At 36.7% G+C, this 22,995-nt stretch overlaps 1 protein-coding gene across 8 annotated transcripts in view; it reads right to left on the reverse strand.

The window, feature by feature from the left end:
- The window catches only part of LOC112524238 (chromatin structure-remodeling complex protein SYD), a 32,656-nt gene extending 10,345 nt beyond the window's left edge, over positions 1–22,311 (reverse strand). For 3 of the 8 annotated variants that reach the window (XM_025133988.1, XM_025133993.1, XM_025133989.1), the window contains exons 1-26: positions 21,618–22,026; positions 17,777–17,838; positions 17,052–17,167; positions 16,774–16,914; positions 14,823–15,025; positions 13,327–13,496; positions 13,171–13,235; positions 12,260–12,895; positions 11,642–11,823; positions 7,975–8,072; positions 7,635–7,820; positions 7,317–7,497; positions 7,051–7,230; positions 6,915–6,958; positions 6,514–6,570; positions 6,279–6,375; positions 5,980–6,152; positions 5,680–5,893; positions 5,365–5,490; positions 5,178–5,267; positions 4,752–4,868; positions 4,430–4,510; positions 1,693–1,800; positions 1,165–1,334; positions 225–303; positions 61–135 (exon numbers count right to left, since the gene is read on the reverse strand). In XM_025133988.1, the coding sequence (XP_024989756.1) occupies positions 61–135; positions 225–303; positions 1,165–1,334; positions 1,693–1,800; positions 4,430–4,510; positions 4,752–4,868; positions 5,178–5,267; positions 5,365–5,490; positions 5,680–5,893; positions 5,980–6,152; positions 6,279–6,375; positions 6,514–6,570; positions 6,915–6,958; positions 7,051–7,230; positions 7,317–7,497; positions 7,635–7,820; positions 7,975–8,072; positions 11,642–11,823; positions 12,260–12,895; positions 13,171–13,235; positions 13,327–13,496; positions 14,823–15,025; positions 16,774–16,914; positions 17,052–17,167; positions 17,777–17,838; positions 21,618–21,767 (3,801 nt within the window). In that variant the 5' untranslated portion in view covers positions 21,768–22,026. The other 5 variants (XM_025133990.1, XM_025133995.1, XM_025133992.1 and 2 more) reach the window with 5 other exon arrangements.
- Between the last annotated feature and the right edge of the window lie 684 nt (positions 22,312–22,995).

Below are 22,995 nucleotides of genomic sequence, written 5' to 3' on the forward strand. Positions count from 1 at the left end.
AGAACTTCAAAGCACGAAAATTGTAACCTACAAGGTACCCAAGTTCTGAGAACAACATACAGTTTCTAACCGAAGAACGAGTACATCCTTCTTCTGACCAATTCTGTGAGCTCTAGCCTGTGCTTGCAGATCAACCTAACCATAGGGAGGGGGAAAAAACCACTAAGAAAAAAAAATCAATGGCATACGTATTAGAACTTGTTTACTATAGATGCATATATTACCTGTGGATTCCAATCTGTGTCAAAAATGATAACTGTATCCGCAGCTTGAAGATTCACTCCAACGCCTCCAGCACGTATGCTATGAATCACACAAACAGATGTTCAGCACCAGTAAATAAAACAAGTGTGCAATTATCTTGAGTAGAGGCATGTGTGTATACCCAAATACAACCAAAAATGCCATAAACTGAAAATATGAACAAAATAAAAAAGAAGAATATGAGAAAGAAGTTAAAACGATTGATGATCACCATTCTAAAGGATCTATACCAAATCATTGACAACACATGTTAGAACTTCTTCCACGTGTCATGTTTTCTGAGTGCAACAGGTATGATAGAGGCTGAATAGAAGAGGATTTTGCAATCATCCTAGATGCAGTATAACCAATGCAGTTTGCAAATAACAGTACCACTAACCACATCCTTTATGTACAAAAATAAGAACGACAGTCTACTTAGATTATATGCTGACAAAACCAGGATATCCCCTGACTGGATTGTGGCCAGACATAACACTGCTGCTCATCGTGTGAGCATTTGCATGCCTTAGGGATCTCAGTACCACTAACCACATCCCTCTGCAGGGGAAGGAAGTGCCACCAAATTTTATCACCAGATTTAGTTTAAATAACACCAAGACAGAAAAATCACAGTAGAAATTAAGAAACCAGAAAACAGGAGATTTGCTTTGGTCTATTTGTGATCATGGACACACTCTCACTGGTGCAATAGCCTGGATTAACTCACTCAGCACCCCAAAAGCAGCCACTTCACAAGGCAGAGCCTCCATTAAATGAGTACCAACTTACAGCCTACACACCAGCATCCATGAACATTGGAAACAACCAAAACTACAACTAGAGCCGTAACATTTCACATAGTCCATAATTTAAAAGCATACAACTTGCAATGCCAATCATAACATAATTGTTCTTTACCTGAGCAGGAATATGAAATATGGAGACCCTGGTTTGTTAAAATTGTCAATTAAGGCCCCACGGTCACCGCCATGTGTATGTCCATCTAAACGAAGGTATTTATACTGTTTCCAATACAAATAATCCTCCATGACATCAAGCAGTCTAGTCATTGTTGAAAAAAGAAGAACCTGCAGATAAGATTTCCATTATAAGCATCTGAAAACAAAGATATTACGAGATTTCCAACACATGCTAGAGAAGTGGTGCATGTACTAAATTTTAACAGTTGTTCCCTACTCAGCCATCCTACCAACTATTGCTGTTAAAGAAAGAAAATGAAAACAAAAAACAAACATACAGAAAGAAAAATAGAGGTAAATAATCAGAAGATTGAGCCGTAAAATGCCGTTGACTTTCTCAAGGTAGATGCATACATTGCTTTCAGCTTTTCAGTACATTAAATTTTTCAGATATCATGCAATAACTAAAAAACATCTATGTTTTATGTGGATTTCATTTCAAGAAAACCTAGAAGAAATATTATACCCGATGATCTGTAGCTTTTAGCTTAGGCAGTAGTCGATCCAACATCTCAAGCTTCCCACAAAACCTAATCACATTAGGAAGATAATGTTTGGGGATGAAATCATGAACCTGAAATAGAACAAAATGAAATTCAGTAAGCAACAAAGAAAGTGGCATCAATAACTCATGGGAACAATTTGATAACCCCACAATGATCTCACGGTTGCATGGTATAAACTGGTTTTGTTTATTCAAATGGCATCAAAAGATTACAAGTATCGCTAGACTTTAGAGAGGCTAAGACTCTCCTCTCAACTTATTAAGATCAGGTCTGACCAAAAAAACAGAATAACCCCCATCCACAACCCACTTACACGTATCTAATATTCCCCACTACCACTTCCCTACAAGGCAAAATTACCAAACTATTCTTACACGTGTTATTACTTCGGTTCTCCATATTACCCCTTATTCATGTTACCTCTACGAACTAAGTGAAACTGTTATGAATCAAGCTAGATTAACAGACTCCAAAAGTAGAACTGAAATTACCGATGACTGAAGTAATTCAACTATGAAACAGAAAATTTCTGGCTAGTCTACAGGCCAGAGCACTCCTAAGAACACTCTTAATAATTTTCTGGATACCTCTACTCTCCCGCCATGCCCCTATTTATACTATCAATTTATTCTAGAATATAATATTGGGCTAGGGCCTAGGCCTATATATAGATGCATGGCAGAAATGTAACGGGTTTACCATTGTAGAAAGTAAAAAAAAAAAAAAAACTATAATACAAAATTTGGATATGGTAAAGGGGTGCATTTAATCTCAAACGGAATGAAGAGATGTTTTAATAGGCTATTCTATTTTTTCTCAAAATTTGAAATAGATTAAATGTGTCCCTCTATCATAGAAATGAAATAAAGAAATATTGTAATCCGTACCAACTCGATACATGCATGCACACACTTCACAATAAATAAATATTATTTAATATGCATGATTAATATTATTGCAACAACAAATATTACGTTCTTGCTTCTTATTACAAATTTTAACCTCTGATTACTATAATCTCTTGTGCTTCCATTTCATTGTAAATTTGTTCAGCTGTGTTGTAGTTTAAGGTTGTAATCTATTTTACTTTTAACTAATGTTGTAGTTAACTATTACCTTAATGTACCTTTTATTTTAGATGCACTTTTACTTATTTAGAAAAATTAATTAATCATAACATTTATTAATAATAACCATAAATGAATACCAAACTAAATTGCATATCATATTCAATAATGGCCTCATTTGAAAGGTCTCGATGAGATCTTTATTATGGTAATATTGTGCAAAATGATCTTTTACTTTTCATGTTAAATATTTACAAATTATGTGAATTAATCAAAATATGATGACTGAACAGGATAAAATTTTAATAACCAAAAGGGTTAACATGAATGACTTAAGCTCTTAGAGGTGATGAATGGAGTTGATCCAAATTTGGAATGTTACAACTCATTACACACAAAATTACTCCAGACTTTGGGGGGTTGGTTGGAGATGGTTTCTTACACAAAACGTACAAATTCGGAGTTATTATGTAGAAAAGTGGAGAAGGCCTTAGAAAGGATGAGTATTGCACGAATCAACACAACATCAACCTGCTTCGTACCACCATAATCATCAAAGTCTATCATGACCCAACCATCTACAGGGAAGGGGTCATTAGGAGCATCTTTGCTACCAACCAAAATCCGCAGAATCAATATTCACTCAAAAAGGTGTTCTAAGTAAGATATACTTCCTATTTTCTATGAATCTCATAGAGGTTTTGATTTCTCGTACATCATCCTGCAAAGTCCAAGAAGGTCAAGCTCTAGGAACATTCAAGGAGGGACAAGACCACTATAGTGATTTCAACAGAATTTCATGACTTCCAGTATCCTGCAAATAAGTAACCACACTCGTAATTTTCTTGGGAGGGCAGATCCTATCAACAAAAGCTAAATAAAATATATCCATCAAGTCTAGAAAATTCTTGTGATGGTAAGACACGTGAAATTTTGCAACAATAGAACAAAGAGCAACATTCATCCAAGTCCTCAAAATATTCACAAGAAGCAAGAAACACCAAAATTAAGAAAATTGAATAGTACACATGTGTAAGCCATCACCTGTGGAAATTGTAGCTGTGATGATACTTTATGTATGTATACACCAAGTATTACATGATGAATCCTAGAATAATGGCAAACTTATTTGTACACCATGTATTACATGATGCATCCTAGAATAATGGCAAAATTCCCTTACTCAAGCAGCTGAAATATAATGCACCCACAAACTAATGCAGTGGCTGGTTTCTCGAACCACAACATCGGTACATGTATGTTGGTGCTCAGATGCCCATCCGACAATGATTGGAACATACAATTAGGGAATCAAAAATTATTGCATGTCTGTTTATCAGCACCAGATCGATGACAAAGTAAAAGGGGAAAAATGAATATTAGTGTTATACCTACCAGAACGTTCACATTATCATGTGACTTATTATTTCACAGTTCAAAATGCAACCATGTATATCAGAGCATATGCAAGCTCAAGCAGAAATGAGTACTTTATGCATGCCAAAAGCATACAGAGAAGTGCCAAAGTAATGCTGAAACATAAATACTAGGAAATCATATACAGCATCAGATATTTTCGTGCAAAAAAAAACAACTTAAACATCAACTAGTTGAAAAAAAAAAGACCAACCTCTTCCGTATGAAGCTGACTGAGGTAAGGATGATTGCATATATTTCGTAGTTCAACAACAGAATTGTGCACTGCTCGAGCCTAGAGAATGATAAACATTAAAAATGACACCTTAAAAGGGTAATTGCGAACAGAAACCAACATAAATCTATTACTGAATTCATGCAATAATATATTTTCCTATGATATTCTTGTTCTAAAATATTGTTTATTTACATCACAAATAATTTTAATGATTTTAAATGTGCTAGAAATGAATCATGGTGAATCATGCTCCAAACATCAAAACTGATCGGTAAATTAAAAGTTATTGCAAATCAACCTTTGAAGCACCAAATGCGCCAAGACTATCTTCTACCCTCTGCATCAATATCTTCTGATATGCAGAAGCCTCACATCTTACGAGTCTCTCTATCTTCTCAGGCAGCTGATTCTCAACCTAGCAAATCAAAATAAAATATAAATGGTGACTAAAAAATAAAGAGAAAGCTTATTAACAAAGATCTAAAGCTCGAAGCTTATAACATAAGGGAATTTCAACTTTTATGTTTATCAGTTTATACTGTAAATGTAGGGATGAAAGATATCACCATCAATACAAGAAAGCATGCAGAGGTTAACTTGATACTTAAAGCCACTACTGGTAATTATTGTAGAGCCGGGGTGCATAAAGTGCATGCAATTAACAAGATACTGAAACTTATGTGATTTCAGTGGTCCCTGTAAACATAAATGTAGAATGTAGAACCTTGTGCTTCAGTCTCCTAAGCACAAATGGTCGCAGAACTTGGTGAAGACGATTTATGATTAATAGATTCTCCTCCTCAGAGAGCAAAGCCTGTACATAGCAGCAGAAACTTTAGTTACCCATCACACTTAGAATTCATGAACATAGGATTATAAAAGGGTATGCATGTAGCTATCAAAATGCTCACTTCTTCAAGGGAGTTATCTGCGTTGCTTTCGAATGGTTTGTTGAACCACTGAGAAAAATCTTCCGACGAATTAAAAATATTTGGCAACAGAAAGTTAAGCAGTGCCCACAGTTCCTCAAGATTGTTCTGCAAATTGAAATAAGTAACCTAGATTTATGACGACGACTTGTTGCTTACATGGATTGCAAATAATAATGTATTTTCTAGGAGTTCTTAACTTGTAATATACAGATTCCATATGGCTAGAAAGCAAACAAAGCGAACAATACTTGAGCAATTATATGGAAAAAAAGATGCCCAGAATCACACTCAAACCTGCAAAGGAGTTCCAGTCAAAAGCAATCTGTGAGAGCTATGATAATGCTTCAAGTCAGCATTTAACTTGCAAGAAGCATTCTTTATGCGATGGCCCTCATCAATTATAACATAATGCCAATGTATTTTGCTCAGTTTTGGTCTGTCATGCTTGTTCATCAGATACTCGTATGTTGTCAAAAGAACATTGAACTTCTGCTGAACAATTCTTTCCCTGCAGTGATGCATATAAGGTGGTATTATTGAAGAATTAGATTGCATTGAGAGTTCAAACGACAACTTTGGATCCCAATATCATACTTGAATAACCTTCGGCGCTCCTCAGGAGGACCAGCGTAGACAATTTTGTTGATGCTTGGGGCCCAGAAGTTAATTTCTGTCTCCCATCCAGGCAGAACTGAGGATGGCACAACCACCAAGAAGGGCCCTCTATCATTTTTATTTTCCATTAGGTAACAAAGTAAAGAAATAACCTGCAGAAACAACGTGTCGGGCCCATGTCTTACTCCAAACAAGAACACATAAACTAGTAAACAAGAAAACAATTAAAAAAGAAAACTGGACAAACAATGCATGGCCAAATTTTAGCCTCAAAGTACCTGAACGGTTTTCCCCAGGCCCATTTCATCTGCAAGAATTCCATTCAAATGGTTGTTGTAAAGTGACAGCAACCATCGTAATCCATTCATCTGGTACCTAGGGACAACGCATGCAGGACTCAAGAAAGAGCATGATAACAAGAAATCTACTTGATTTATTTTCTAAAGTTAAATTTATCAACTGCTTTCGCAAGAGAATGACAGATACTCCTAGAAGCATGTTTCTGTAACTTACTCTCTCAATTTTCCACCAATAAGAGATGCTGGCTGCTCCGCTACAGTCTCTTTGATGCTGCAGCACAAATGATAATGAGTTTGACAAAGAAAAGTTAAAACTCATTACCACTAAGAAAGATCCAATTTTTACATGACGCACACAGGAAATCCTCGTCTGAGAAACTAAATATATACTCTAGAGGGAAGAGAACAAGAAACACAGGATAGCCTACAGCTTACATTTTTTAGACAGGTCCTTACTTATAACATCAATAAAGATTGAATTACAAGAGAAGAAAAAAAATATAGAAATAAAAGACTGGCTTTGAGAAAAAGCACAAAAATGTATCTCAACCAGGACTAGCCAATCATCAGGAATCATTATCACTTCCTGAGCAGAGATAAAAGAGACTGGATTACCTATGAGCCATCATATAGTACTTTTCATTGCTCTCCATATAATGCTGTAGAAGCCAAATGAATTTTTAATAACATAGAAAGGCAAGCAAACAATTGAGATGGACTTTTAAAGTGATGAAAACAAAAGATAGAATACCTTTGCCTGGTCTGTCTCATCTTCATCCTCGATAGTAAATTCACTATTATCATTTAGACCATTCATATCTGACTCAAAGCATCTGCTGATAACCTTTGCCTCTTTCAGCTTAGATCCAAGCTTCTGAAGATACTTCTCAGTCTCTTTCAGTAGTTGCTTTACCCGATCTGATTTTGCATCCTGTAAAAATTAATTTATATTATTTCCCAAACCAATCTTAAAATGCAGATCTTTGTTGAATCCTATTGATAGATCACAGTTTTCACCTGAACCATTCGTAGATAACCCTCCACATCATTGATTTTTAAAAGATTGATCTTCTCTCGCTGGATTCTGTCGATCTTCTCCCGGTAAAGTCTTTCCTTCCTTTTATGAAACTCTCTTACATACTTGTTAAAGCCCTTCGTCCGTTCCTTCCTAAATTTAAATACATCTTCCAGTCTTTCCCTAAAGCAGTATTCACTTGTGTAAGATAGTATTTTGGAAACCTTTTACAACACTTAACAAAATTATGCCTGGAACCGAAATTGATGAAAAAACAAAATACAAAAACTTTAGCAAGTAAATAAATCAGGTATACATACTTGTGCAATTCCAATTCACCAAAGAAATCCTTCTGTCTTTCTCGAATTCTCTTTTGACGCTCTTCCTTCATCTTCTGCTCATACCTCTCAAGTTGCTTGGATCTTCGGCCTATCCTATGTTTCTTAATTGATTTCAAGCGATCCATCTCGGTAGATATCGGTTTAAAAAAATCATTCAGGATATCACTGCAACAAAACAAGTATATCAAGCAAATGGATAGTTAACATGAATCAACAAGAACATTGAAGATAAAAGGTGTTTGAGTTCTTTCCAAGATACAAGGTTCAAAACATAACAACTTGAACAAAGCACATAAATATATTAAAGAAAAGAAATTACCTTCGGAGGCGATGCTGGAGATCCAAGAGTTCAAGCTTTTTTAATTCGATAACGCTTCTGGTTTTTGCAGAAATGTCTTCAGAAGAGCTAACTGTTTCCTGCATATCCATTGTCAAAAATGAACTTAGAAACAGAGATATGATCCAACAAGAAGTACAAATATAAAACCTCATTCTATTATGCACCTTCATGAATGTTGGCCTTTTTCGACATTCACAAAAAAGATCAACTTTACAAAGGTCATCTGCCATCAATCATTACTACCCTAAACTTTGCCAACTAACAAACACATTCAGACATGCTACTATGCAAAAGTCCTAGGAGTTAAGCATGTTGGTGACGAACTAGTTCTCATTCACCCCAGACTTGCTGGGTGGAACAAGTCAAGCTAGTTCCGAAATCGCCAGAGCCCTCTTGTTCTAATCTTTTTCTTAGCAACTGGCTTTCAGAAGTCTTGCTGCGAGGAAGATTAGAAATGCCTTTTAGTTCATTGTACATGTATGAGATTGTGGTACATTAGGTACTCTAAAAGAGTTGCAAGACGGGTAGCTTGATAAATGAGCAAAAATTGCAACTCTTATGTGATCTGAACAAATTAGTTTATCCCATTGAAAATTTCTTCAAATTCATCTCAATCACTCAATGTTAGAACATAACTTTGAAAGTTTAAACAACCTATAATAAGCTATGATATTGATATCTTTGCAACTACTGACAGAAACAAAAGTAATGCATAGACAAGAAAGTTTGCATCCAGGAATAGAACTACAATGTTTCAGAATCTTTAATGCCAAAATATAACAGCCATCTGTTAGGTGGGAAATTTTGAAAAATCATATGCCACCACTAGAGTGGGAAATTTGAAAAATCAAACAGGTGGCATTCCCTGGAATACCTCCTGCATATTGAAAGAAAAAAGGCATGCATAACTAGCAAAATGTATGGAATGCCAAACCCTTTCTTTGCAGATTGCATGCCTCAAAACCCCTTGAGAGCAACTCCAATCATGATTTTATGATACATAAGCATGGAGAAAGAGATGACCACAAAACATAATCTTGTATGAACTTTAAACCAACCATCAAGAATGTCGCATGAGTTATCTTGAAAGCAGGCGTCAGCATTGATTTTACTATCTCAAACATTATCCTTATTTTTCTCCCCCCTAGAGCAATAAAGCATAATCAATACTCTCCCAAAGCTTATGCATAGCCATATAACACAACACACATGTAACCTCACTCTTGAGATAAGATTCTCCAATGAATCAAGGCCTTTCATATTACTCATTCACTTGTGCTGCAGCAGTGGAACCATGCAAATCACTCATGCATGGGAAGTTTGTTAGAAGAAGGAATTAAGTTACATGTAGAATTATAACTATATTTACCTTCCTACCATGATCAGTCGGCTTTTTCTATGACATCCCGTACACACACACACATATACCTATGTAACAGGAAGAAGCTTTTAGAAATTGTCAGAAAGGTCTCAGTTTTTGGGTAGGACTTGGGACGATGATGCGACAGTTTTGTTTCTACTACCAGCCCCAAACAGTGACTTGCAATCACAGAAATGCTTTGCCTAGCCTATTCTCCTGCACAAAAACAGATAATAGTCGTGTTCCATAGTCGCACAATTTCTAGGCACTGCCACTTTTTACTTTGTCAAGAGTGCAATCCTATGAACTTCACCAGAGCCCACCAGTAGCCCAAGTTTCGGGGGTAAGAATTATTGAAGCCTCATGAGCTTTTCAAACCTGAAGACACCACAATGACTTTGATCTTCCTAATCAAGGCCTCGTCACCTCTTGCGACCTTGTCTAAGTTTGTCAAGGCAACATTTGCGCTTACCACAAGTCCACTGCTTGTGAGGCAATGATTTTGCTCGATGTGATGAGGTGAAGAAGGTGGCTGCATATCTACATGCAATGTTTGCATGCTTCATTGATATACCGAACGCACCTCTATTACCAAACGAGACTTCTTTATCTTTTGAGTTGTTTTGCCGGACCGGTCACTCCTCGCTAAAGGCTCACCGGGGGACTGATCTATACTCCTCTAGCAAAGTTCGACCGTTGAGTGACAAATGGGAAATTTATGGAAAGTTACAATCCGGATGAGGAATTGAGGATATATCTTTTTATTAACAATTACCTGCTACAATTTCTCTAAAGCGAGAAAGGCATTTCAGCTTTTGTTCCCCCTGCCTAATACTGAGGAGCTACAGCCGAGGACCGAAGTTCAACTTCGGTCCACTACCCTGGATAAGAAAGCGGGTATGGAGCTGTCTTATAAGCCAGGGTAGAGCCTTGGAGCCGAAACGAGCGAAGATCGCCCTCACAGGCTTGCTGAAACATTTACTTTGAATAGATGTGGTTCTCCCCATAAAATAAAGAAAGAGTACCAACACCTCATGTGGCTTAATCGGCTATGTTCCAATATCCACCAGCTCAGCACTGCCTTGGTTTTCTCAAACCATCCTCAATCGAGCCCCACCTAGACTTGCAAACCGCTGAACTTTTGACATCTTCAAAGATCATGAAGCATATGTGGAACTCAATCTGCCGCTTTCAACATCTGACCTTTCCAATCTATTCTCGACTATTATCCGACTCTTATAAGTGATTGTGACCTACTTGGCCCTTGTTAAGCCTCATTGTAAACACATTAGACAGAAAATTTTAAGATTGTACCCGCCTTCTCTATTTCTGTTCTCTACAAGTCAGTGTAGCCACCAGATTGATCTTCCTCTCCTCTTTTTAAAAAAACTCACATGGAGGTGTCTTCAGTTTTTATGTTTCCTTTTCTTTTATATGTTTCAAATTTTTCAGTTTCTCAAAGCATTAGGTAATGAAAATTATCATTGATTTGCTTGTGATGTTAGAAATGATCAATAGAAAATCATCATTGAAAGCCGGGGACCTTCGCGGAAACACTGCTCTACTCTTTGGAGTAGAGGTCAAGTGTGCGTGCATCCCACCCCCGATGCCACCTCCGGGTGGGATATACAGGCTGGTTTGGTTTAGTTTGGGTTTGTTTATCTATATAACTACCTTATGTTTAAGAGACCCAGCTACAGTAGGCTTAGACTTTAGAGTAATCTCAATGATATGATTAGTTTGCTTCAACTCTATACAATGTGTGCATCTTGTTCCTTACTCAATAGAAGAAAGCATCCGGAGCCTAATTGTTAGTAGCATTCAGTTGTTATATCAAAATTTTCTCAGACCATTCGATGGTTGTACAGGAACATCCATAAAATTATTTCTGCAACAAACGGATAAGGAACAAAAGTGGAATACCATGCAACAAGAGATTCTTTTAAAGAAAATATACAAGAAGAGAGATGAGATGCAAGTTTCATTGCATTTTTCTGCCAAAATAGGCCTCTATTGATGTGTAAAAAAGACGTAGTGAAGAGAAATAAAGATTGCCTAAATGACTTGTCTAGAACCAAGGATAATAAGCTCGACCTTCACTGAGGCATTAAGAAGAATTGGTAATTAAAGAGACCAAAGAATAACCCAATACAACAAGCAAAACAACAATTTACCATATCTCAATCTAGGTTTTACTTTAATCAACCATTTTATTTCAGGAAGCCATAAGTTGAGATAGCATACAACTTCCAAGACATTTAAGGAAATTGAAATCAATTAGCAAACCTTTAACTTTTCAACACAAGCCAAGATCCGTTGCTCTGTTTTCTTCTTTTTAACAGCCCAATTATAATCAGCATCAATTTTTCTTTTTTGGCAATCTGCAATCCACTTTTCAGACGTAGTGTACCTAGGCGATGCTGGCGAAGCATTAGGTTCAGAATTATCTTCCCCCTCATGATTATTTCCTGGTACAATAAAGACAATTCGTTCAGCTAACCATCTTCAGAATTACATTAAAACAGATCTGAAATGCCTCAGGTAAAAAACTCTAACTCAGTCTCAATTAAGCTTCATCTTCCACTCTGAATGTAAAACCTAGTGATTTAAAATTGAAAACTGCATGAACTTTCCACATTTTAAGACCAGCTACTAGCTGACTTGTAAATCTATTTTTTTCTGTAAGTGTACATAAGTAAGTTTTGACTTCAAATTCACCAGTGGATGATTGTGCTGGGATGGAGTATGTAACAAGCAGCATACAGTCAGCGTGCACCCCTTTAAAAGACTTCCTATACCAGACTGATGATTTAAGTAGCCTTCATTTGATAAGAGCAGTGCTATATCAATGGAAGGGAAAAGGAGAGCACATCGACAAGCTGTATCTAAAGTCATAGTTCTCACCAAGTATTACATCCTTTTCCAGAACATTAGCATTCTTCGGCACCACCATGTGCCTTTCACCTTCCATTCCTGAATGAAACTTCCAACTTTCTCTCAGAGAGAAACTTGGCAAATGACTATGACCATGCCGATTTCCTTGGTTATCAGCATGGCTTTTCGATTGACTTGAAAAATAATCTTTCCCTTCACCTACAGGCACACCAAAAAGGCCTGCATGTGGTGCAATGTTAGAATCTGCTCGTGCAACTTTGGTTGCAGATGTCTGCAATTCTTTTGCTTCAAATGCTTGCAGCTCCGCATCAAATTTCCTTGGAATTATATTATTTCTCATCCCCTGTCCATGTTCAGGAAGACCAGAAGGTGGGTCATTTTTATCTATCATCCTGTCAAGTTTCTCGCCTTCTTTCAAAAGGTTTGTTTCTGAAATGAATCCACTGCTCGAATAACCAGGACCAGTTCTTTCAGTTTCCCTATTATCAATTCTAGAAGAAGGCATTCCAACTTCATGACTGATGCTCTGGCCACCAATAGAATGCTCTTTCCCCTTCTGGTCAATCTGTTCTTTGCTATTTATATCTGCAATACCACTCGTTATTTGCATATGGTTGAATTGCAGCTCATTAGTAGACAGGTATTCTGATCATCCCAACAGAATAGAGCTCTTTTACTTTTGAGAAATTCCAGTTATATGACCTTAAAAAAAATAAGCAACTAAACCAATCTCCTAACTTAACCTCCACAGATAAAAAACAAGCAGAAAGAGCACATAACATAATAACCATAGCATGCTCTCGTATGTTATCTTTGTAGAAAGCAGCCAAGGCATGCTTTTCTTGAAGAATGAAGGCAGCCAAAATGTAGTCTGTCAGATGATGAAATATTCATTTGTTGAATGCAAAAAGATCAGTTACCTTCCTTGGGAAAGAAGTTCCCCAGTGCAATCTCAAGATGCAACTTTTTCGGCATTAAATTATTCCTACATGTAGAAAATGGTTTGTTATAGTTAAGTGATCAAAAAGAATCAGATATTTAACAACGAACAGATTAAACATGTTCACTCGAACAACCTGAAGGCCAAAAATACAAGGCATTGAGCTCTGAGCTGCTTTAAATGATGTTCCTTGAAAGGCATGGAAGGTCCAACAGAAGGAGCCTGTAAGACGGGTAATTTTCCGGTATCTCTTGAAGCGTCAGTTCGAAACATTCCCATTTCAGCGACATTGTTTGAGATGCCACCCTGTCAAAGGAAGGTCATGAGAGGATGATATCTAACAAAACTAAGCTGGTAACTGATTAAACTAGAGCATTGAAACCATACTTTATGTAAGGATGGAAGTGACTGTAACAAAACAAAAGAATATTAAGCAAGGCCAATTATACATTATCAATTTATCATGTAGATAAATTACTTATTTGGATGTGATAATCAAAGAAGTTTCCATTATTCTAACTACACAGTATATAGTATAAGGCTGCTGGAGGTGCTAAACTATTTGCTAGAAAATACAAACACAGAACAAGTTCTATCAAATAAATAATAACAAAGAAGAGCAGAAGTAATGAAGTTTTCACATATCTAGACAAACAAATATGAGTGAGTTGTGACTTGTGATCCACATAGCCAGGAATCACTGAGACTTCTACAAGGAACCTGGATTTTGCATAAGAAGCTTTAGAACAGTTGAAGCTTATACCTAACAAATATCAATGTATATCAGAATGTGGCATACAGCTTAATGGCACTTGTGATCAATGACAGAAGACTGATGAAGGTAGTTACAAACTTGTGATTTGTTTTTTACAATAATCAGCATTCAAGCCAAAAGTATCTATTTTTTACAAAAGTAAAGCAAAACAAATTCAAAAAGATGTTGTCTTGTAATGGTGAAAATGGCGAAGAGACACAATTTCAGAGTATTATCTTGTGTATAATTCTACATAACAATACCTTTGAGCATTTTCTAGTTAACTAAGGACCCGTAAATAATGTACAGGGCGGCATGCCACCAATCGATTAAGAGTGTTATACCTGCTCCTACCTCACATACAGGTTTCCCGTATTATTTACGTAATTTGGTTAGCTTTCCATTTTGAACTATAAAATAAGATGGAAGCCATAGCAGCTGACGGGCATCCACTTTTATAATGGCTTCTACTTTTCTTGGTTGCATTACAAGGGTACAGAGAAAGAATTCACCAAAAATAAGAAGACTACCCACTGTATTTCTTGCAAGGTGTACTATATACATGTTAAAATTCTAACAGAAGAAATAATCAACCTTCTTAAGGGTACAAATCCTAATTGAAAAGCTAATCAATGAGACACAAAAGAAGGAAAAATCAAGGAATCCTCTCTAGGAGTGCATGTGCTATGCCATGTTAAAATTGGAGCTAACAATCTAAATATTTATGATATAACAGATGGCACGAATGTTAAGAGCACAAAACATCATAAATTTCATTAACCCCTTCTCATCAAGAAAGTCTTGTCTAGTGAGTGCAACCAGAACAAAAAACCTAGTTCCGTTGAAAGAGTAGGAAGTAAATGATATAATAGTCGTACCTGAACTGTCTTGCTTGAATTCGCCATCACATTTGGAAATCTTCCTTCTTGCTCCAATGCCTTTCCAGCCGGGCCTTTGTGCATCAACATCGCAGCACTCTGGTTATCATATGAATTGCTGAACTGCATGGATAATGGGTTCCCTGGTTCTGCTGATTCATATGAGCCAGAAAAACCGGCATCTGATCCATGACTCTTGATAGCTGCAAAATGATGTGGCATAGAACTTTATATGATCCACAAAACAAAATAACCCGTCTTGATAAAGAAACTGTGGTTTAACCAATAACATTGTAAATCATAATGGTTCATACTGCTAAAACAGACCAACAAATCAGATGCATGCAGACTGATGGATACATATGCACTCCTAGGACAAACATAATACATGCCGCGCTACGAAATAAAAATCATCAGGATGAGCGGCACCATATGGCATACTTTTATACCCAGTGTTTTCAACCCATGACTCCACACAACCTCGACCTCTTGTTATGTTACTCATGACACGTAAGCTTTCAAGAGCCAGATGTGTGATCATAATACATATGTAACATGTTAATCAAACATATTACAGAGATGATGCTACTGTCTTAATTTTATTATACAGGACTATGGTGTCTTCCTGTGCACTCTCCTATCCCTCCAATAGCACATACAATAATTGATACCTTCCCATGGCCACACTTCCTGAACGTCTCCTAAAGCCTCTGCATGTATAAACTTACAGAACCCATACAATGACCTGGATTCAACAAGCTTCAACATTTGCTGAGAGTGTAATCAAGCATTCACAAAAGAACCCCAATTCAGTGTGTTGTATTCTGGTACTATGCTATTAATATCGCGATATATCGTCGATATATCGGATATCGGACCTAGGCAAAATATYGCTGCATAAATATCGGTCAAAATATCGTCCCCGATATTATCGGCGATATTTTCCGATTTTTCCCGATATTTAGCGATATTTTGATGTATATATCGGACCGATATATCGATTTTTTAGGGTTCAATTATTTGGGCTTTTGTTATTTCATGGGCTTAGTTTTTTGGGCTTGGTAACGTATATTATTAGGTCTGAAATTAATAGTCTGCCTTCCAACGGTCTTCTTCCTTTCTTTTCATCTTTACGAGTTACGACTTCACACTTCACAGACACCTAGTTCACTTCACGAATCACGACTTCAGACTTCTCACAACTTCAGACTTCTCATGGAGTCACGGTTTGGCTTCTTTTCTCGGATGCCGAACCTATTGCTTGCGATTAGCTCGTTTTTGAACACTTTAGATGATGTGATGTTTTAATTTTAAAACTATATTTTTAAACTCTAATTAATGCATATTATATATATAATTCTAAGAAATATTATGTTAACCGCTATTTTGGACCGATATATCACCGATATAACCGATATATCGAATATCGGTCCTGACCGATATTTTGTATTCTGACCGATATAACAGCATAGTTCTGGTATGATCCTTTTCACTGTCTCAAATTTGTTTGTCAAATTCAGCACAGACAAACTTGCGCCACACTAATAATTTAGCATCCAATTTCAAAGAACACCCACATTACTCACTTACAACCCATGAAACCTGCTAGTAACTCGATATCTTACCCGTACATATCCTCCTTATAGAGTTGTAGCGAATTTGTATGATTTCAATTTTGCAGCAACCGACATATATTAGGACATTTGTACTAAATGTGTTAAAAATGGTTATGGTCAATATCAAACTAATTATAGTCTATTTTCCTTTTAGTGGTTTAGCCAGTATAGGGCAATACAATATGCAAGAGTATAGAAATGGAGAGTGAAGCAATTGGGGAGTATAGTACTTGAATGCTAAAAAACATGGACAATACTCTTAACATACATACTTTCCTAGAAATTTGCCCAAAAACTTGGAATACATGAAGGAACCTTCAAACTCAAGCACTTACAGTTAAGTTGATTTGCAGATCCTTGATAAATATCATGTCCTGCATGCAGTGGCTTGCTTGAAAATGTAGCAATTTTTGCTGCATCTTCAGCAGTTAAAGTACTTTTGGAATCATTTTCCACTGCAGCTTGCTGTGAAGGACCTACAGTTCGATTATATCATTTTGAATTGTAGAAGAATAAATCATGTAATATGGGAGAGTCCAGTGCACCAAGGCTTCTTGACTTGTAAAATGATAGAAAATATAAAATTTACTACTGGAACAGGATACTTGCATACCTGCAATTTGCGACAAGGATGACTCTCCACCTTGAGTCCCACTGGTCAAAGGTTGACGTGATGCCATTAAAGCCTCAATGTCAAGACCATGTTGATTTATAACTGTCTCCATAGCCCTTTAGAAGATCAAAATTAAAGATCACACAATAAAAATGGGATTCAAAATATAAATACTGCAACACAAAGTTTTTACAATGTGCAGATGTAGCCATTTCACCCGTTTGAGCAACTAGTTGGATTCTTATAAGCTGTTAAAATAAACCTAATGGCCCACCTAGTGAAAGCTGTTGTAGTATTTGTAATTACTTCCTCATTCCCGCAATATTGACCAAGTACCGTTCAAAATTATTTGTGATGATCCAAAGCGAAGTTCTTCATTAGCTCAAGTTAAGTTCCAAGGCTAACCATAATATTTTTGCCAGAGATGTTGATTTGACAAGTGAGAATATACAAGGAAAAAATCATAAAAAAAACGAGCTCCAATAATTTATTGACTTCTAAAGAGCATTTGCAAAAGAACAATAAAATGGGACCAAGGAGTGGATTATTTGCAGCATAGAGCATGTGATCTCGTTATAGCCGTGCCATGATGACAAAAAAATTGTTGGCTTTTTATAAAGATATCGATCCCAACTATACTTTTAACTAGAAAGGAACACAACCACTGGTGTCCCTATAAAAGTCCAAAATGGTTGTCAGGGTGCACATGGTGTTGACATTCATACCTTGATATCACTTGGTATGGCATAGAATTTTCCTTTCCACTGGATCTCATATGCTGCAAAATCTGTGAACCATGAAAAAATAAGTGAATATGTTATAGATCAAGAGAGAACCAATAAATACCTTTTATGTCAATAACAGCAATTCAGCTACATGAATCGGCTTTCTCATATATAATTCATGTCAAGAGAAACGTTCTGGTAGAAGAGAGGCAGACATCCTTTTCCATGGTAAGCAGAAGAAAAGACACGCTGTTATCATTCTCAGCAGGTCCCACATAATGATTGACTGAGATAGAAAAACTCCATCGGAAATCCACTTGGTTTTCTAAGGAAATGAGATTTTTTGCAGAAAGGCAAATCCTCGAATTATAAATGATGCAAAGAGAAGCAAGGAGCTCTTCTCTTTTTCACAAATTCGATTGAGATAGAAGAAAGATCCTTACTATTTAGAGCATCCTAATTAATTACTCATTAAAATTGCATCTACCAGACTTGCAAGGAAATAGGTTGAATATGACACGTGACTTGTTGACCCCTATGAGCCAAGAAACTTCTTGCATTGCACATAACGAACAAATGGATCAGCTCTTCATATTATTGTTGCCCTAGGGCTTGGACAGCCAGTTTCAGTCCCTGTGAGGGCAAGGACTCTTGTTGAGAATGAGATGCCACTTTTCTCAATCAATTCCTTCCTCATACCTACTGCAAACGTTGTGACTTGTGAGCAGATGACCATACAACGCCAAATATGAATAGGCTACCGGAATTGGATTATCTTCCATAATAAGCATCCTCCATTTTAATTTAGGTCTCTACTTACCTCCACCATTACTGTTAATATCTATAATACTACTCCTTGTCATGGACACACTACATGGTCTACACAAAATATGAAAAATATGTTATGCATGTTCTCTTGGTTTGACTCTTATATGGACCAGTGAGCCATCTCCTCACGAGTTCACTTCCTAATGAATCACCCAATAGTTTTCGTATGCATCCATCTTAAAATGATTATCTCGGCTACGCCACACCCATCTCCCAAACATGTATCTTATCACTTGAATAAAATATCCTCAGCAACCTTTTACATATTAATCAACCCACATGAAATTCCAAAATTGCTTCTCAGCTTAACAAAAATATCATATAATTTATTGATAGTGTCTCCTAGATCTCACTCTCTTCTAGATATTTAAACTTAGACAACGATATATATTGTTGGGGATGATTGTGAAGTCTAAAGCTATTTGTGCCTAATCTAATATCATACACTATTTTCTTTTAGGAAGGGTGTCCCAGGTTATGCCCGGATTAATCCCGGCAAATAGTGACTGCAAGAAATCAGCCCTGATAAACTCAATGGCCACAATTGTTGTGTACGGGCATGATCATTCCCTACTACACAAGTTCTGGCTCTAAATCTTATAAATCAAAGTGAAACTACCAGTAAAGTGCAAGAGTAGAGCTCTCCCAACTGAACCATCCACCGAGCCAAGTGGATCATAGATGAAAGTGTCAAGGTGCTTTGTTATTGTTCAATTCTGCAAAGTCTGATACCCAAGTAACAACTGCATTCAGATGCTCTTTTTTCAAACTTGATCACCATACAAGCGGTCTAAGCACGGTGACGGTACTGAAGTTGAGAAAGGCAACACAACATAACATATAATGGAGTTGTATGGTTATTTTTCAATTAGTCCTTGTACTAATTAAGTTGTCCATATGGATTAAGCTAAATTAGTTTGTATTTGTTGTGTTGAACATGTGAATGGTATAAATGACCATTTTACCCCGTAGGTTGTGTTCGTTACATGAGACTAGACAAAACAAGACCAACTCACTGTTCCATGTTTGGCATGACGCAGGACAGGGACATGATGGGATTGAATGGGACAAAAAAGACTTTTTTTTGTTCCACCTGCAACTTTTTTCCCCACCAAAATAGGTGGAATAAGATGGGACAGAACAAAATATTACCAATCTTCCATCATTTTATATATAACCCTAATATGTCGTATTTGGTTTAATGGTCACAACCACCCATCGCTAACGCCAGTAGCTACCACCACCCACCAACGACCACCTCCACCACCACCGACTACCACTACAACTTCCTCCACAACTACCACCTCTACCTCCATATCCACCACTGTCGACCGCCATCACTGTCCACCATCTCCTTGTCCTCCACAACCACCACTACCACCGTCCATCTCTGCCACCTTCATCACCATCAGCGACTAACCACCATCCATCATCACCTCTACCTTCACCACATCAGCCACCACCACCTCTACCTCTTCACAACCACAACCTTCATATCCATCATTGTCAACGCACACCACGGCCACCTTCAACCATTTCCACATCCTCCACAACCACCATTAACTCTACCTCCACCACTATCACCACCTCCGCCTCCACCACAATCACTACCTCCTCTTCCACCACAATCACTACCTCCTCTTCCACCACCACAGGCAACCACCATATAAAATCATTAAACAACATTTATGGCTAACTTGTCTGACTCATTCCTTGTCCAATCCTAGTCATGCCAAAAACCAAACAAACAACTTGTCCTCTCTACTCTCTAGTCCTGTTCTCTTGTCCTTTCTGGTCCTGTTCAATCCTGTCCAAGTATACACCAATTTATACTAAAAGTAATCACAAAATTCCTTATCAGATAGAAAGACAGCATAGGTGGTTTTGGATGTGATATTGATTTTCAAAAAGCTATGACCATAGGAAAATCAGGCTTGGGCTAACAACGAAGACTGTCTTTGAGAAAGAAACAGACGTAGGAGGAAACCGATAGGTAAATAATCCTTAATTTCTTATATTATGATCATCAATAATGTACCCTAATCTTGAAGAACAAAATCAAGAACAGACGGATCTGAGAGCACAATAAAGTCAAACCACATGGGCATTCGTGATCTTGTTGCACATGATTACGGTGTTAGAGACATCACCGTATTTCCCAAAGTAATCACTTAACCTTTCCTCAGTGGTGTCCCAAACTATCCCACCTACGAACAACTTCCTTTCATTGGAATCCATTGATTGTATTTGCTTCTCACACACACAGAGAACTTAGCTTAAGTGTCTGTGTGTGTATTTTTTTAATCTAGGGTTTGCCCATACATGAAATGTCCATTTGGAGGTTAGATGGCTTCACTGGATCCATCAATGAGCAGCAGCAAGAGAAAATAAGCCATCCATTGATTAAAAGTTTAGAGGGAAGAGGAGATGATGAAGAAGGTACAGTAAGCAACAAGAGGGCTGACCAAGCAGCAGAAGGAGGACATAGACGAGGGGAGGGTTGGAGTTCTTGAGAGGAAGGGCAATGGTTGGGAAAAACATAAGGGTAAAGTGGTTGAGCAAATAAGCTGGAACTCATAAACCAAAATAGTAAGAGCTTAACCATTAAGATGCACACAAACATGTTGATATGGCTGAGTGAATAAGCCATCCATAAAATTAAGCTCATTAGACCATACAGAAACAGCCCCTACATATCTTATAGCTTAGATTCTGAAACAGTTGGGATATTTAACATGTAACTTTTAAGTGATATCACGAAGTCATGATGTACAGGTTTGATAATCTTTTATTTTTCTTCTTTGTTTGATTAGTTTTAAGAAAGTATTGTGTTGGACTGGAACATAAAAATTGCCTCCTATAAAAGTTCTGTAAATTTTTAGCTGTTATGCATGCACAATAGATTGAGAATAGTACCCGTTGGGTAATATATGACAGAAAAATCATCATCAAAGAAATGCACTCAGCAAAATCAGAAAGAAAAGAAAGAGATACACTCATACATGTGACCTACCACATGTAGTTTCGTAGCCAATTTTGTGGGCTCATCGGTGGATTCCTGAATAAGCTTATGCAGGAACTTTGCTGCTTCCATCTCGACATTTTGCGGAGTTGCCGCCATACTACTTGTTCGCTGCAATATTAGCAGAAAATATTCTGACATGTAGGCCAATGCATCTTTTCCAGTAACATGGTGAACAATCAAAGAGAAACGCTAATGATAACTACACATGACGATAACAAATATTTACTAAACCACATCAGCTAAGCACAAGCGATATTAAGATGGATTTTTATAGTCAATGATTTCAAGCACATATTATAACAGCAAGTGTCTTCGAAATAGGGTTTCTACTACCATAAACGACCCAAGCATCAGCTAAAACGGGGATGTTAGGGCACAATTAAGCATAAATTTAATTAAATTACCTGATGCACCTAAATTGGGTGCACGATCCTCGCTTTAAGTTCTACTTAGGAAGTTGGTTGCTTGCAAAATCACTTTGTTTGAAACGTATAGTTGCAAAATTCATCTATCCCACTGCCATATATGGTTGTTCTTCGACGCTTGATTCGATTTCATTTCACATCGTAATCTCCTTTTTGGGTAAATGCACATGAATAAGTCAGAACTCCGATTTTCGGATTTGGGAATTGGCTGTGAACGCAAGAAGTTTAGGGCAGGGAGTATGAACACGGTGGTCGTTGAAGTTCGAGACGGGGTTTTTCTTGATATAAATACAGAAATTGCTCGCTTGTAAAAAGAAAAATTCACATTTACATCCCCAATTGTTTTGACTTATTGCATAAATTACCCCTAAACTATTAAAATTGATAGAAAATTCCCAAAATTAATTACAATTTATAACAACCTATTTTTATAAAAAAAATTATTATAGCATTCTACTTTCAGTTTTTCTTATCACATCAATGTACTTTTAAAATATTTTTTATTAAAACATTGTACTTTCAAAAATTTATCTGTTATAGCATTAGGTAACATTTAAATTAAATTTATCCATTATACTAGGTTTTTTTGTCACCTCATCGTCCATATAGGTTGTCTACATGTACATTATCCCATGTAAGTTATAGCATTGGGTAACCTTTTAAATTAAATTACCCATTAAATTAGATTTTTCTTTTAAATGACATATAAGTTATCCCATGTTTAGCAGGTTATCCTATATGACTTTCATGTCATTTTAAGTTTGACACGTTAACAAAGAAAAACCTTGTTCAAAATGTGACAGGTCATCCAATGCTATAACGGGTAAACTTTTTAAAATACGAAATCCTAATAAAAAATATTTTGAAAGTACATTATTGTAATAAGAAAAACTAAAAATAAAATGTTATAATAAAAAAATTTATAAAAAACAAGTTGTTAT

Source organism: Cynara cardunculus, assembly GCF_001531365.2.
Source record: "Cynara cardunculus var. scolymus isolate 2C chromosome LG 13, CcrdV1, whole genome shotgun sequence".
NCBI classification, from domain to species: Eukaryota; Viridiplantae; Streptophyta; class Magnoliopsida; order Asterales; family Asteraceae; genus Cynara; species Cynara cardunculus.